Source organism: Sinocyclocheilus rhinocerous, unplaced genomic scaffold, assembly GCF_001515625.1.
Source record: "Sinocyclocheilus rhinocerous isolate Xijiao unplaced genomic scaffold, SAMN03320098_v1.1 scaffold2245, whole genome shotgun sequence".
Taxonomy (NCBI): domain Eukaryota; kingdom Metazoa; phylum Chordata; class Actinopteri; order Cypriniformes; family Cyprinidae; genus Sinocyclocheilus; species Sinocyclocheilus rhinocerous.
The window spans coordinates 490,711-506,257 of record NW_015637544.1 but is presented as its reverse complement, the minus strand read 5'-3'; the positions used below and the strand labels follow the sequence as shown (position 1 = coordinate 506,257).

The window sequence follows — 15,547 nt, the reverse complement described above, 5'->3', positions numbered from 1 at the left end:
CAGAACATTCTGTTTTTGCTTCAAATTGGGTTATTATTAAATCAAATTATGTATATCAGGTATAATAAATAAATGATATGAAATGATATAAATGATATGTATATGAATTATATAACTAAAATGAAATAACTGTAATTACAGATTAGGTTCAATAAAGACTTTTTTTCTTCTTTTTAGGAAACAAATCAAAGAAAAAAATAAACAAATTCTACTGTTCCTAATATTCTCTATTTTGCTCAAAATATATTGTGTTCAGCCGAAAAATGTTTTTTTTTTCCCAGTCATTTAAAAATAACACATTTTAGAGCTGTAACGACAATACCGTGATACAGTGATATTTTTGCTTAAGGTTATCATACCGTCAAAATCTCATACCGGCCCATGCCTACTACAGAGCAGTGACCACAAGAACAGCCAGGCACAAGAACAGTTTTTTCCCGCAGGCTATATTCAGCCTGAACAATTAAACTATCATAATTATACATCGTGCATCACAATTGACATATTTATACACAGAATCCAAAATTTGTACACTTGTAAACTGCACACTTTGTAAATAACATATCTGCACATTTATAACATATCTGTACATTTATTTAAACTACAATTTTTTCCTATACTTCGATTCTGTATATAGTACATTATTGAATTCAGTTTTTTCTTATATTAGTGTTATATTCCATCCCTACTGTGGTATTCCCATGTATGTCTGCACTATGTCTGTACTTTCTTCTGCACTGGAAGCTCCTGTCGTCAAGTCAAATTCCTTGTGTGTGTAAACATACTTGGTAATAAAGCTCTTCGGATTCTTATTCTGATTTACTCAGTATTTACTAAAAAAAGCTCTTCTAGCATTTATGTCTGTATATTTATCACGTTGGCTTTTGCCGGTTCTGAACGAGCCTACAAACATTTTATTTGTAACACATATAATGCATGTATAAATATGAAAACCAAATGTAAAGGGTTCATATGAACAGAACTTTCATAATTGGAAATCTGATTGATGAAAATTAGTGCATATAAACACACCTAGTGTAAATAAAGTATGAAATCCAAAAAAAATCATGACTTTTAGGTAATACTGATTTTGGAACCCATTGACTTCATTATATGGACAAATGAAACAAAATGTCTTGTTGTGCTCTGCAGAAGAACAAGCGTTTCGGAACAACATGAAGGGGAGTAAACGATGACAGAATTTTTATTTTTGGGTGAACTATGCCTTTAAGTTGGATTATGGTTATCACATGATTTATGGGTAATATATGGGAGTTCCAGCTGCTCCAGTAAGACAGAAACACAGGGGTGAATACGAGAAGACTAAAAATTACCTAAACAGTGAAAGTTGAACAATCCACACCTTTAGCGTTACACAGCCTACAAGTTATCTTGGGCCATCTGTGTGTGTGCGGTAGACCAAAATGATTGAAAAATATAGGTCTAGGCTATATGACGGCCCAATGTCAGGCTGTTATCACTTTCTCACGTAGCCTGAACCGAAACGGTGTGCAGGAGCAGTGAGATCTTATCTGTGCACTGCAGAAGCGTGCGTGAAAAAGCAAAGAGGGATTCGAAACAGAATCTGATAAAGTAGAGAAAAAAATAAATAAGTAGCAAGTGTCACATGCAGATAGCTAGCTCTTGAGCAGCAGTTTAGGTGAGTGTATCCATCTGTTGTTGTGGGTTATTAAGGCCTCAGAACGAAATCTCTCCCCGAATGCTTGCTCAGTCTAATTATAATACACCATTTGTTTACGGCCTGACAAATACGTTTGTTCAAGGACTACGAACTGATGGCATGTTTGTTTTTTACTAGAGTGCTACAGTGCATGCCTACTTTTTCAGCGGCCTTGGTTTCTAAGTATTTTTCCCACTCATTTTTCCCATAGGGATTTTAAAAGGTCTTGATTAAAGAGTTGTAAGTCATGAACCAAACCAGCCACAAGGAGAATCACAACACTACACAACAGACTGTGTAGTTAAAGGGATAGTTCACCCAAAAATGAAAATTCTGTCATTAATTGCTCACCCTCATGTTGTTCCAAACCCGTAAGACCTTCGATCATCTTCAGAACACAAATTAAGATATTTTTGATGAAATCAGAGAACTTTGTTCAACAATTTCTTCTCTTCTGTGTCAGAATTCGGCGTGCGTACCACGATGAATTTTCATTTTTGGGTGAACTATCCCTTTAACAGCTTTAATTAGGGAAAAAACTACAATCCCATGAAGTATTGTGAAAGACAATTGAATGAAAATCAATGGAGAAATACAAAACTAAATATAAACATAAAATTGACTTAAAGATCTTCATTATTAATATAGAAATAAAAGAGTTGAAATAATATGCAGACTGCTGATTTCAACAACAGCTAAAAAAAATCAATTCCCTTACGGAGAAAATGAACAGGATTTTTAACTGATGTCTGCTGATATTTGCATGAAATCAAGGTAAAAAGATAAAAACAACAACAACAACAAAAATATAGAACACACTATGTTTATGTTCTATTTCAATACAACTGAATGCATTATTGGCATTCTTTAAGTCTTTAAAGGGATAGTTCATCCCAAAATGAAAATTCTGTCATCATTTATTCACCCTCATATTGTTCCAAACCTGTATGAGTTTCTTTCTTCTGTTAAACTCATAAGAAGATATTTTGAAGAATGCTGATAACCAAACATTGCTGGTAGCCATTGACTTAAAAAAAAAAAACTATGTAAGTCAATGGCTACTAGGAACTCTTTGGTTACCAACCATGTGGAAGAAAGAAAGAAACTTAAGCAGGTTTGGAACAACATGAGGGAGAGTAAATGATGACAGACTTTTCATTTTGGGGTGAAAAGAAGATATTTTGGGGAAACATCTGTTTTTAGGCCATGCAATGGAACACAATGGGAACCAAAATGATTTGATTACCAACATTCTTCAGCAGAAGAAAGAAAGTCTTACACTTTTGAAACATGACTAAATTATGGAGGAGAAGAAGAAATAAAAAGTATTGGGGGGGAACTATCCCCCCAAGAGGTGTTAAAGAGGTGTGTTGCAACTGGTTGCAGGCCTTTGATGGAGCAGAAGAGCTTGATTTCGACAGGACCAGAGCATTTCCACAGCACTGAACCAGCTAGTCTTTCTGACTAAACAAGCGTTCACACCTGAATGCTGAAATAGCTGACTTCAGATTGTGTGTGGGTGGGGACTGCAAAGGTAAACATTTTTTCTAAGAACAAAAAGAGCACATTTACAGCAAGCCTGAACCCCAGCGGCGTCTTCATGAGAAAGAGGACATCAACATGAGCAAGTGATGGCGCTGGCTGCTGCATGTGAGCATCAGCAGGGTCAAATGATTTCCTGAAACCAACAGATGTTTATGAGATCACTGGCTGTTCCCAGCTTATAAAGGGGAGTGGCTGTGTGCAAAATGTAATGCACATGATGTGGATCCCTTGCCATAATAACACCCTGATTTTAAAACTCAGTATTTGCAACACTGTCAATAATGCTTCAAATACGACCCATCACAATTCTCCAGCTCTGACAGCACGACGACAATCCGCCATTTGACTCTTATAACACACGTTTCGATGCTCTTCACGACGTCAGTTAATCTGCAATCATGTTTATGTCGTATCTGATGCTTATCGGTCATTTTTGGTTCGATGATTTGTTTTCATTTTCAGGTATCGCCACGGGATAGGCATTATGACTGAATTATCGCAGATTTTATTTACGAACAATGCACGTAAAAGCATCATCAGACATATGTTTTTGTGTGGTTAATGCTAAAGCCTGATGATTTCATTACAGACGCAGCTGGCTCGCGCATTAGCATCAGGCCTGTGATAACATCAGTCGTGATCCGCATCTTGGACACCCTTCGATGGGTTTGTAACTACTCTGCGATATGGGATGAATGCTGGAAAATGACATACAAATGAAAATGAGGCGCGTCTCACCTTGTAGTGACAGAGCCGTGCAGTGAGTGGGCAGCTAGCTGCTCTCACGTCCGTTCATTTCATGAAAACAAGACGAGCAGGCGAGAGTAATCAAACCCAGAGCGGCGGCTGGGAGAAGTTGAGCGCAGAGACAATGATGGGAGTATGATCAACTTGCAAAATAAAATAAATACAATTTAATGTAGTATTTTATTGTTTTAACATTATTTCTGACATATCGTGTTTTCTTGGAGGGGATTACAACGAAAATAACAGGCTATAGAAACAATTTAAAGAATTTACCAGAGAATTGTGATGAAGTTTACAGTTCGCTTCCTAATGAGAACAAAGTCTATTTTTAGAATTTGACATGTCAGTTACAGCAATTTTGTTTCCATGGTAACACCAGCTTCTCTGATTGGTGGAACTTTCTTCAGAATTATGGGTAATGTAGTTCTGCACTGGGAATTAAGCTATAAATCACACCTTTACAGAAGCATATATCATCACTTAACTCCGAGCTCAGGGTGGATATGTTTTATTGCTGAAAATCAATTTGTCTATGGATAAAATTAATGGGTTTCTTACTCAAATCTGATTTTTACTCTTATTGTGGTTCCTCACATTCATTTTTCTACCAGATGTGTCTCTATCTCAAACATGAGTCTATGTAATAATATAATAATAAATTAAATGATTAAAATATTCTGTTCTCTCTCTCTATTTTATATATATATATATATATATATAATTTGTAAACTATGTAAATCTATATAAAATATGTAAATCTATCTATCTATCTATCTACTGTACAGTTTCCAGATCTGAGGTATATGTGTGAGGTTAATATTTTTTAAGCACAATTGTAATGAATGTTTTTTATAATAATGTTGTCACAGATCTAAACAAAATCCCTACTATAATGTCATATAGCATTATTGAAAAATAATAGTCTGTTATTCCAATGTGTTAATTCTATGGTGTGTTAATGCATATCTAATGAAACTTACAAGACAAAATCAAATTAATAAGTCAAACATCCAAGACACAGAGTGTACTGTGTATGCATTCAATTTTATTGAAGAAGGAAGATATCAACTGGCAGCGTTTTACCACCTCAAAATGTACATCAAAATCGAAACACTTATTTAATCAGGATACAAAAATACACATCTCAGTGACCTTCATATTGTAATAAATAGTTAACCATGCATCTACGATAAAAAGGCACAGAAAACAGTCACTTAGTAGTCATAAAAATTACCTAGGCTACTACTTACCAAAATCATCCAGATATCAATACAAGTGACTACCGTAACATTATATCCCAATAGTGAAAACACATACACGTCAGTTGTTTAACCTTAATAAATATGCAAGTATTGTAAATATACCTATACATGTAGTCTTAAAAATGAAACTGTGCCATTGTAAACACAATGTAAACAAATGAAACTCACATCGCACTTCTCTTAACTGGATATAAATCATGTCAAAGATATGTTGCCTTGCTCTACAAATTCCCCAAATGAATTTGTTTTTGAAATACCAGTTAGTTTACAGCTTTACGTTCGCCATCATCGATAAGCCGAATCCCACTGTCACTCACAATCCAATGAAAAACACTCAGTGGTGGCTTGAGAACTGAACTGAGGTTCATGTGATCATGTGCACATGTATTCAGTGTGGCATGAGAGGAAGACTGCACTTGTGTGATTTGAGTCTGTTGTGAACAAATGAACTATACAGAGGCACCATATACAAGGTCGATCTGCTACACCTGTCAAACAGAGATCATGTATGGCCAATTAAACCAGGCTTCGGGGAGCTTTGTAGCATTCTTGTGTCTTTGGTCATGAGTTAAGCTAGTTGGGGAAATTACCTTTTGTAATGCACTCAGAAATGCATATCTGAAAAGCATATCAGTAGGCCTACATTCAGTCGTTTTTCAGAATGCGTGGAGGTACTGTATGTGCACATAGGTTTCGATATTATATAACTGCAAACAGTTGCTATAAATGCACCATTTGATTGTCAGATCAAATGTTTATCAGATTAGTTTTGTTCTCTTGCCTATTATTAAGCTCAGGTGATTTTGGAGAAAATGTCTGTGAATGGATTTTAAAAAGGAATAATGTGTTATACAGAGACTGAGTGGTAGTTGAAAGGCCCAAATATTTCCTAAACGAATACGCAAGTGAAAGGGAATGTGTAAAACTTGAGGTTTTGCGGAGTTCTGCTGGCGCAGATTTCACATGGGCCTGCCATTAAACAGCCAACCTGAAATGCCTACAGGCAGACGCTGAAACCTCAGTAGGTGCTCACTACTGAGAAAAGACGGGAAGTGAGAGACATTAAGTTGCCAATTAAACCGCAACGGACAAATGACATGGATTTCTGAAAAATGCAGGCTGCACTGTTGTGCCTTTATCATGGACACGCCAGTGGTTCTCAGCAGCTAGAATGCAATTAACTGTATAGTTGTGTCTAGTTATAAATAGGCTTATCAACTTTTAAAAGACAGGAGAAACTGTTTTCCTCGTTTTTCATTTTGTACATCCAGCATTATGCACCCCCAATCAAACTGGACGGCATTAAGTTTGTCTTTCATTTGGTGGAAGCTAGATGTATTGCACAGATGCCAATATGGACAAGGCCAAACTACATTAAATACGGGTTCACTTACAACAAGAATAAACATGGTTTGTGCAGACCACAATGTGTTTTGTGTGGTGAATTATTGGCTGCCGAGAGCATAAAACCATCACTGACATTTAGAAAACAAACACACAAGCTATAAAAAGTGTAAATCACACTTTTACTATTTGCGCATTCACAAAATTGTCAGTTCATGGTAATATTAATGACTTTTAAGGACATTTCCTTGTTTGGCGCCATGAGATGTTGATCGCAAAATCCAGATCCTGGAGCAAAACCAGTTGAGAACCACTAATATAATCTATTAATGATAAATGAACGCTGTCGTGAATTCAGTCTTGTTTTTAATCCCATCGTTTCATAATAATGCCAAACTCTCAATGAACTCTTCAAATGTGTATTTTTCTTTTTAAAAACTATTCGGTTCCACCCAACAGACCAAACCCCATCCTCCAGGTCTGTTCTCATCCTCCATATTTGTTTGAATTCTCACTTCAGGTAAATTGTGGGTAGAATTGGATTTCTTGGTTGGGAACACCACATCTTTTCCGACACTACTCACTTTCGCTCTGTATATATATCAAGTGCTACTTTGATGTTATCGAACACCCTCTAGAGGAACGTTATAATATAACATAAACCTAAAATCCACTGTTATGAGTCCCGTGTGCGCTGTTGGTCGGGTTGGCTTATGTAGAACTACGTGTAGCTCCGAGCTCGAAATTTTCCATTTTGCGGAAAAAATAGAGGCACAACAGTTTTATAGTCGGTATGAGGAAACATCCAGCCGTCTAGCAAATTATCCTGGAAGCACGGTTAGACAGGATCAACAATTTGCTCATGGAAGATTTATGAATTTTGGAGAGAACATGGCATGATTTTGTCTGACCCAAAGTCCACCTTAATCCAAAACCGAAAAAAAGAGGAGTGTGTGAAGTTTATCTTTTTAGTTTTCCATGGAAAAAGCTCACATAATAAAGCTTTGTAGAGAAGAAATGTATCAAAAAGAAATACAATATTGCACCTTCCATAGAGTACAACAGCACTTAACGTGTAAAGGCGATTACTTAACCGAATAATTCACAAAGGTGTTATGGTGCTCTATACACAAATAAATGTGTCATCTGATAATATCATGTAAGCGTTCTATTATACAAAGGCTTTACTCATAACTGGAGTTAACAGTTTAGACTTAATATACAGTGCATATATTAACAAACAATCTCTTATACCCTGTAATGCCACCAACCAAATGTAGATGATCCTATCAAACTTGCACTGGGTTCCTGAACTCAGTAAATATCAACTATGTAAAGTTGCAGGTCAACTGCAATTTCTTATTCAAAAGTCTTATTTCAACTAATGTATAATAATATGCTTTAAGCTACAAAGAGTCGCGGTGTTCATGTTTTTCCGAACCACTTCAGATTTGACCATTTTCGATGAATATTTCAAACATTTGGGGGGGGGGGATTAAACTTTTGAAATGTTCTTTTCGCTTTAAAAACCAGGGGACATTCTCTTTGGTACTTATTTCACCGACTTACCTAACGTCCTACTGCAAGATTAAAACATTTCTTACCAATAAAGCTCATATGACAATAAATATGGCACATGACACTGCTTTGACACAAGGTTTCCATGCAGACAGATAAATAGAAATAAATCAGCAGTCTACTTTGACCAAAGGGATGCTTCAGTAGTAACAAATGGCATCATACTAAATTCATATAAAACTTGTTCAAGTGTTAGTTTGTACAATAAAAAACAAGACGCAGATCATGCAGTAAAACAGCTATCCAAATATAGCAAGCATACCATGCATCAGTATGTCACTGGCGAAGGAAACCCCTTTTGACCTTTCCTGGACTGCACCGCCGCACTGCGATGGTTGCCGTTTGATTGCGATACACCAGCAGACTTTTTCCCATCTCCTTAAAATGTAAACAGTGCAGAATATTGCTGACACATCACATCGCCCTGCTATTGTTGCCATCTACCGCAAGGCAAAGAGCCAGTGAGCTACTCAGAGGCCGTGTGCTCCTCTCCTCTCGGTTTGGAAGTCCTGTTCTGCTACTTGATTTGGAATCTGTTTAAAGAGGCCAGAGGTCGCGTGCGCGATGAGAATTGCATACCTGATTGTGCCGTCGATGGGATAAGTGAGGAATGGCTTTTCTATGGGGCTAAAAGTCTCTGACAAAATCCTTGTCGTTTTGGCACCAAAACAAACATTCCTAGCTTTCCTACAAGCTATTCCTACAAAGATCCACAACACCCAAGCACTTCCCACGCCGGAGCTCCCGCTTCAACTCCTCTTCGCTCACGAACGGAATGTGTGTTGACGTCTCTCACAGGTCCACCATCGAACTCTTGGCCAAGTCCTTAGTTCCCTGGAGAATTCTCTTCATATGACCCACCTTCGAGATCCCCAGATCCTAGAGGAAGCAGACAAACAGAAGTGCACTCAGAACGAGGCGTTTCCAGAGCTCACACCTTCAGGAGTTCAGCTCACGTCAAAAAGTTATGTATAAGTTGTTGCATTTTTGTACTCTTTACTTGTTGCATTTAATTACTCTTTGATTCTTTTGGATTTTTGTTTTGCGGAATAAAACACTTTTATTGCACTATTGATACCATACACCAACTAAGCTTCAGTTTAACCCAAGTTTAAACCAAGTGTTTTCAAAGCATTTTATTTTAGTGTCTTTGCTACACACGTTACAAATTATGCATAATAACAAGCAACCAATCCTAAAGCACCTAACCCTAAAGCTATAGTACAGGGATCCTCAAATCTGGCCCACAAGATCCACTTTCCTGCAGAGTTTAGCTCTAACCCTAATCAAACACACCTGAGCATGCTAATCAATGTCTTCAGGATCATTAGAAAATCACAGGTAGGTGAGTTTGATCAGGGTTGGAGCTAAACTCTGCAGCGCATTGGCCCTCCAGGGCAAGATTTGAGGAACCCTGCTATAGTAAGTACAGGTTTTACTTAATATTACTCCGTACTGATTTGTTGAACTACATTGTAACAGAGACACCTTAAAATAAAGTTCAAATGTAATTAAAAAAATTAAAACACATATTAAAATAGCACTTAAATATTTTATGTCCCACGCAATACAATTTGATTGAAGAAAATGTCACATCTGTATTTTCTCTTAATGAATTAACAATGGTCATTTAAACACAAAAAATACTCACACTTCTTAAAGAGTAAAGCTGATTTTCAACCAGCTTTGTATTACAATGTTAAATAAACAATGTGTACACTTTCTCCGTGTGACACTCGCACCGAGACATTCCATTTATTTGATAGCAAAAGTCAGACGGATGACGTAAAATGCCTCATTCTGCATCATCCGCTGGACTTCTGACAGCTCTGGGGCTTTTGTGAAAAGTATAGATTGTTTTTGCTCACAGACAGTCGTATCGAGTCCAGTGCATTATGGGTGGTGAAGTTTCCCTACTTTTTGGCAAAAGCGAATGCTACAGTTAACCCTTTAAGTAAGACTATTTTTAATTTAATTTGTAGTTAAAATATATATATAGGAGTCTTGAATGTATGTTTTGCAGTACTGACCATACACTTAAGTGCAATCAAAGTCAGGCATTTCCACAATCATTTTAAACTGATAATCAGTCAAACTGTCAATTTAAAATGATTATGGAAATTCCTGACTCTGGTGTCTCCCTGAGCGAACTGTAATAAAACCATCTGTGTAGTAGGTTTGAGATAAAGCCACAGAAAAAGTGACATCTAGTGGCAGTCAGGCTAATCTAAACGAGGCATTACACAGATAAAAAATAGGCTACAGATTCATTTTGTTAAAGTACGTTTCCATTGAAGCAATTTGTGTACTACATTTGCTATTATTTTAATTATATATTGCCATTATATTGGTCGTCGTCCACTCTGCTCTCTAGATATTTCTATCAGCATCGGCCATTACAACACCAATATCAGTTGATCAATAGTTAAGGAAACACAACAACCCAGGTTAACCTCGGGTTAAAACAATGCAGCTGATCCAGTGACGGCAAATGTCACAATACTGCTGAATTTGAGCTTGATTGGTTTACAGCTGAAACACTCAGATCTATTTATGTCCCAAATAAGTTTTCAAAATATGTTTGAGGACATCCCTAAAGACAGAATGAGGTTAGACCACCAGATAAATGGCAGGGGCGTTTGAAATGGGGGGACATAACAGAGGCGTAAAAATGGCACAGTCCAAGGTTCACTAGTGCTTGTGATAATAAGTGTGACCAGAGCATCTCACACATGTTCACTACACAACACTGAGCTGCTTTCACCAACCCTTTATGTAATTCTTCAACACTGGGAGGTGTGATCCATGAGCATGTATAGCACCTTTATTGAATGTATTATGATATATTTATTACTTCAACAAGTACACATGAAAGCGTCATTGAGTTTTGGGCGAGGATGTTTATAGTGATCTATCACTGTGCTAAACTGTTTAATATATATACAGTTTCATTGTTTAACATAGCTCCACTATACAGCTATAAGTGAGGTCCTGTTTATATCTCATATTATATTATATTATATTATTGAGAACTGTACTGGTTTTGCTGGTGTTTTCTCCTATCTTACAAAGTTGATATTTCCTATTCTCACTATGCATTATTATATGATTTTTTAATTTGCATTTCAGACCTGCCACTGTTTGTGTCACGAGACACCAGTTGAGAACGACTGTCATATACAATGACACAAATAATGCATTTAGTGAATAAATGTGTGAAAATCATGTGAAACACATCTGAAATACTGTTTCTCGACCAAAATAATGCAATTGAAACGTCACATTTCTGGCAAAAATGTTGAATAATGTTCTGTACTTTTTTTTTTACTGTATACCACCTTGTCAACATGCAGTAACACTGTGATATAGTTAGTTAGTGACACTATTGAACAAAAGTTTGGGGTCAGTAAGCCTTTTTTTTTTTTACTTTTATTCAGCAAGGATGCATAAAACTGATTAAAAAAAAATTGACAGTAGAGACATTTATAATGATTTCTATTTCAAAGTATTACGGTTTCCACAAAAATGTTAAGTAGCACAACTGACAATAATCAGAAATATTTCTTGATCTCCAAATCAGCATATTAGAACGATTTCTGAAGGATCATGTGACACTAAAGACTGGAGTAATGGAGTGATCAATAATCAGTAAAAATGGAGTAATCACAGGAATAAATACAATTTTAAAATATGTGACCCTGGAGCACAAACCCAGTCTTAAGTCACTGGGGTATATCTGTAGCAATAACCAACAATACATCGTATGGGTCAAAATTATCGATTTTTCTTTTATGCCAAAAATCATTAGGATATTAAGTAAAGATCATGTTCCATGAAGATATTTTGTAACTTTCCTACCATAAATATATAAAAACATAATTTTTGATTAGTAATATGCATTGCTAAGAACTTCATTTGGACAGCTTTAAATGCGATTTTCTCAATATTTTGTTTTTTTTGCACCCTCAGATTCCAGATTTTCAAATAATTGTATCTCAACCAAATATTGTCCTGTCCTAACATCAATGGAAAGCTTATTTATTCAGCTTTCAGATGATGTACAAATCTCAATTTCAAAAGATTGCCCTTATGACTGGTTCTGTGGCCCAAAGTCACATATGTTCAAATATAAAATTTTAATTTTTTAAAAATTGTAATAGCATTTCACAATATTACAGTTTTAACTGTATTTTGATCAAATAAATGCAGCCTTGGTGAGCACAAGAGACTTCTTTTAAAAATCTCACAGACCCCAAACTTTTGAACGGTAGCGTAAGCACTCAAGAAATTCGAGATCTTCCCCTCACAATCATTTCCGCATGTTCCTAGAAGGTGTAAACAGGGCCTGATTTGCTCAAAGCGCTCCCCGAATCACACACACACATAAACATGTTGACTGTACTCATGAGCTACACAAATGCAGCTGCCCATCACACAACCACATCTTCAGAGCCTAGCCGACTTAAAATAACCCAGGTGCGTCAGGTGGTTAGTCGTGTAAGTATTCGGAGACCCGAACGACACTTGCACAGAGGAAGCCAAGCAGAGCAGTGCAGCACAAAATAGCAAACAGGGTGACAGGTAAGAGGACAGAGTGAGAGTCAAAGAGCGAGATGGACAGAGAAAGAGCGTTTCGGTTGATCTGAGGGACATCGTGAGGCACAGAAAGGGGTTGTGTGTATACCTTGAGGTCTCTCCTCTCCAGGTGCAGGAGCTCGGAGCCGCGGATGTCGTGGCGGATGAAGGTCTCTTTGTATTCTCCCAAGCTGAGCTGCTCCAGCCAGGCGGCCACCTCCTCAGTGCCCCACCTCTGAACTACACAAGTACAGAGCGAGAAGCCCCCTTCAGTGTCCAACCCCCGTACACTCGCAGGACACAAGCAAACAGGGTCAGGCCGAGAGGAGGAACAAGTCAAAAACAACCACAAAAGGAAAAGGGGACCAAAATCAAATCAAACAGGAAAGAGAAGACACAGAGAGAAGTGGCGGCAGCAGCTGGCAAAGAGAGGGTTAAACAGGTCACTGGCACACCCGGAGGTGTTTCTGGCATGCAGGTTATCACAGTGGCACGTCCACCATCATCCCATTAAGAGCAGACACAGAGACAGGAGAGAGAGGAGGAGAAGGAGGAGGAGGAGGGAATGGGAGGCTGAAGCCTGTGCGACCTAACGCTCCTAAAGTCCCAAAACACTCTGTTGTTGTGGATGGCGTGTTAAATCCCCGCAGCAGACGTACACGTCAAAGCCAGGTCCAAACTACGTTCAGTTTAAGAGTGTGGACGTATGCAAATCTGTTATGACATTAAACACGCCTGAAAATGTCAAAGAATATGACGGATTATATTTTGTAAACAGGCGGAGAGCCTACTTTGATCCCTTTGCCATCATCACTACCAGAGTAGTATGTACTAAGTATGCACTGTCCTCAGGAATCTGGACTGTTTCAACAAGGATTAAAGGTGATGTGTGTAACTTTGTTTTTTTTAAGTGCAGACAGCTCCAGGAAGAATTCGTCGCTCGAAGTTAGTGCCATCAAATCTGCACTAATATATTTGTATTATTGTTATTATTATTAATTAAAATTAATTAATGAATTGATTGATAATAATAACACACATATTTTGCACATTTTTGGAGGTTTTGAAATGACTTTTTTCACCTTCTAATATAAAATCAAGAAAAACACTACAAACTAAAACAAAATTATCCTTGGTACATTAAGTATATTTTTATTTATTTATTTTCATTATTACTATTATTATTATTAGCATTATTAAGGATGATATTAATGTGTAAAATATACATTGATAATAATACTAATACTGACATTTTGCCAATTTTTGGAGGCTAAAATTTAAATGGAGTTTTTTCACCTGCTAATATGAAATCAAGAAAAACATAAAACATACATAAAAACTAAATTATCTTGGGTATATTAAGCATATTTTAATATTTTTATTTTTTACTATTATTATTGGCATTATTAAGGATGATATTAATGTGTAAAATACACATTTTCCATTTAAAAATTATATTATTATATGTGACCCTGGAGCACAAAACCAGTCATAAGTAGCACGGGTATATTTGTAGCAATAGCCAAAAATAAATTGTATGGGTCAAAATTATCAATTTTTCTTTTATGGCAAAAAATCATTAGGATATTAAGTAAAGATCATGTTCCATGAAGATATTTTGTAAATTTCCTACCGTAAATATATCAAAACTTTTTGATTAGTAATATGCATTGCTAAGAACTTCATTTGGACAACTTTAAAGGCAATTTTCTAAATATTTAGATTTTTTTGCACCCTCAGATTCCAGATGTTCAAATAGTTGTATCTCGGACTAATATTGTTCTATCGTAACAAACCATACATCAATGGAAAGCTTATTCATTCAGCTTTCAGATGATGTATAAATCTTAATTTCGAAAAATTGACCCTTATGACTGGTTGTGTGGTCCAGGGTCATATATTAGTAATAATAATGTGTAAAACATACAGCATATTTTATTATTGTTTTTATTATTTTTAATACATACACAAATAAATGTTGAAAATTTTTGGAGGCTAAAAAATTTAATTGTTTGAGTTTTTCACCATTTTGAAATGTCAGACAGTCTCTTCCTGTCTAAATGGTCCTGGCCAGGGTGAGCTGCAATATAAACCAGACTTCATGAAGAAAGTCAAATGTCTGGCTACTAAAAATTTTCTATGTTGAATTCCTAATGACACTTTCCAAACATTGCTCTGTTTGTTTGAGTGGCTCAATAGTCAATGTCTGCTTCAACAAATGGGATGAGTTTGGGGCAGGACTGTCAGTTTGGCGGGAATCTGGGAAGAAGGAGTGTTTTGGACACCTGTTTGGAAAAGCATCATTATTTTATACATTTCTGTTCAGTGCTGCCAGTGACAGGAATTACACACTTCACCTTTAGGCATTACACGTGTAGCACATGTGCAGTAGGGCTGCCCTCAAGTAAAGATTTTTCTGGTCGACTAGTAGTCGTTCATTTTAGCTTTCATTATTTTACAAAAGCACAACGTTTCGTTGTTATTCTGAGAGCACACGAACTTTACAGATACAAAAGATGCATTTCTCCTATCTATATGACCAAAAATGACGAAGTATTTTAAGAGCAAATGATCGCAGCGGCGCCACCATCTGTCATGCAGTAGCCCAAGCACGCTACTGTTCAGCTTTCACACTCCGCACCAGTGTTGCCAACTTCTTTCAATAGAAAGTAGCTAAAGCCAGTTTGAAAAGTCGCTAAATGTCGCCAGATGACGTCATACGCTAATTAGAATATTCATGACGTCATCGCGTCTGTTGCCTTTAACATTTGTTTGTCTCTCTGTGCTCACATACTGTATTTTAATGCAGCCAAAT

At 36.7% G+C, this 15,547-nt stretch overlaps 2 protein-coding genes across 2 annotated transcripts in view; both read right to left on the bottom strand.

Moving 5' to 3' along the window:
• LOC107749032 (A-kinase anchor protein 11) overlaps positions 1-4,215 on the bottom strand; it is a 30,047-nt gene extending 25,832 nt beyond the window's left edge. Inside the window, exon 1 of the mRNA XM_016564079.1 lies at positions 3,965-4,215. The gene's annotated coding sequence lies outside the window, so the exon portion shown is untranslated. The remainder of the gene's footprint in view (positions 1-3,964) is intronic.
• Positions 4,216-5,005: 790 nt separating this feature from the next.
• LOC107749031 (diacylglycerol kinase eta) overlaps positions 5,006-15,547 on the bottom strand; it is an 80,452-nt gene continuing 69,910 nt past the window's right edge. The window contains exons 26-27 of the mRNA XM_016564077.1: positions 12,842-12,972; positions 5,006-9,036 (exon numbers count right to left, since the gene is read on the bottom strand). Coding sequence (XP_016419563.1) covers positions 8,950-9,036; positions 12,842-12,972 — 218 coding nt within the window. The 3' untranslated portion in view covers positions 5,006-8,949. The remainder of the gene's footprint in view (positions 9,037-12,841; positions 12,973-15,547) is intronic.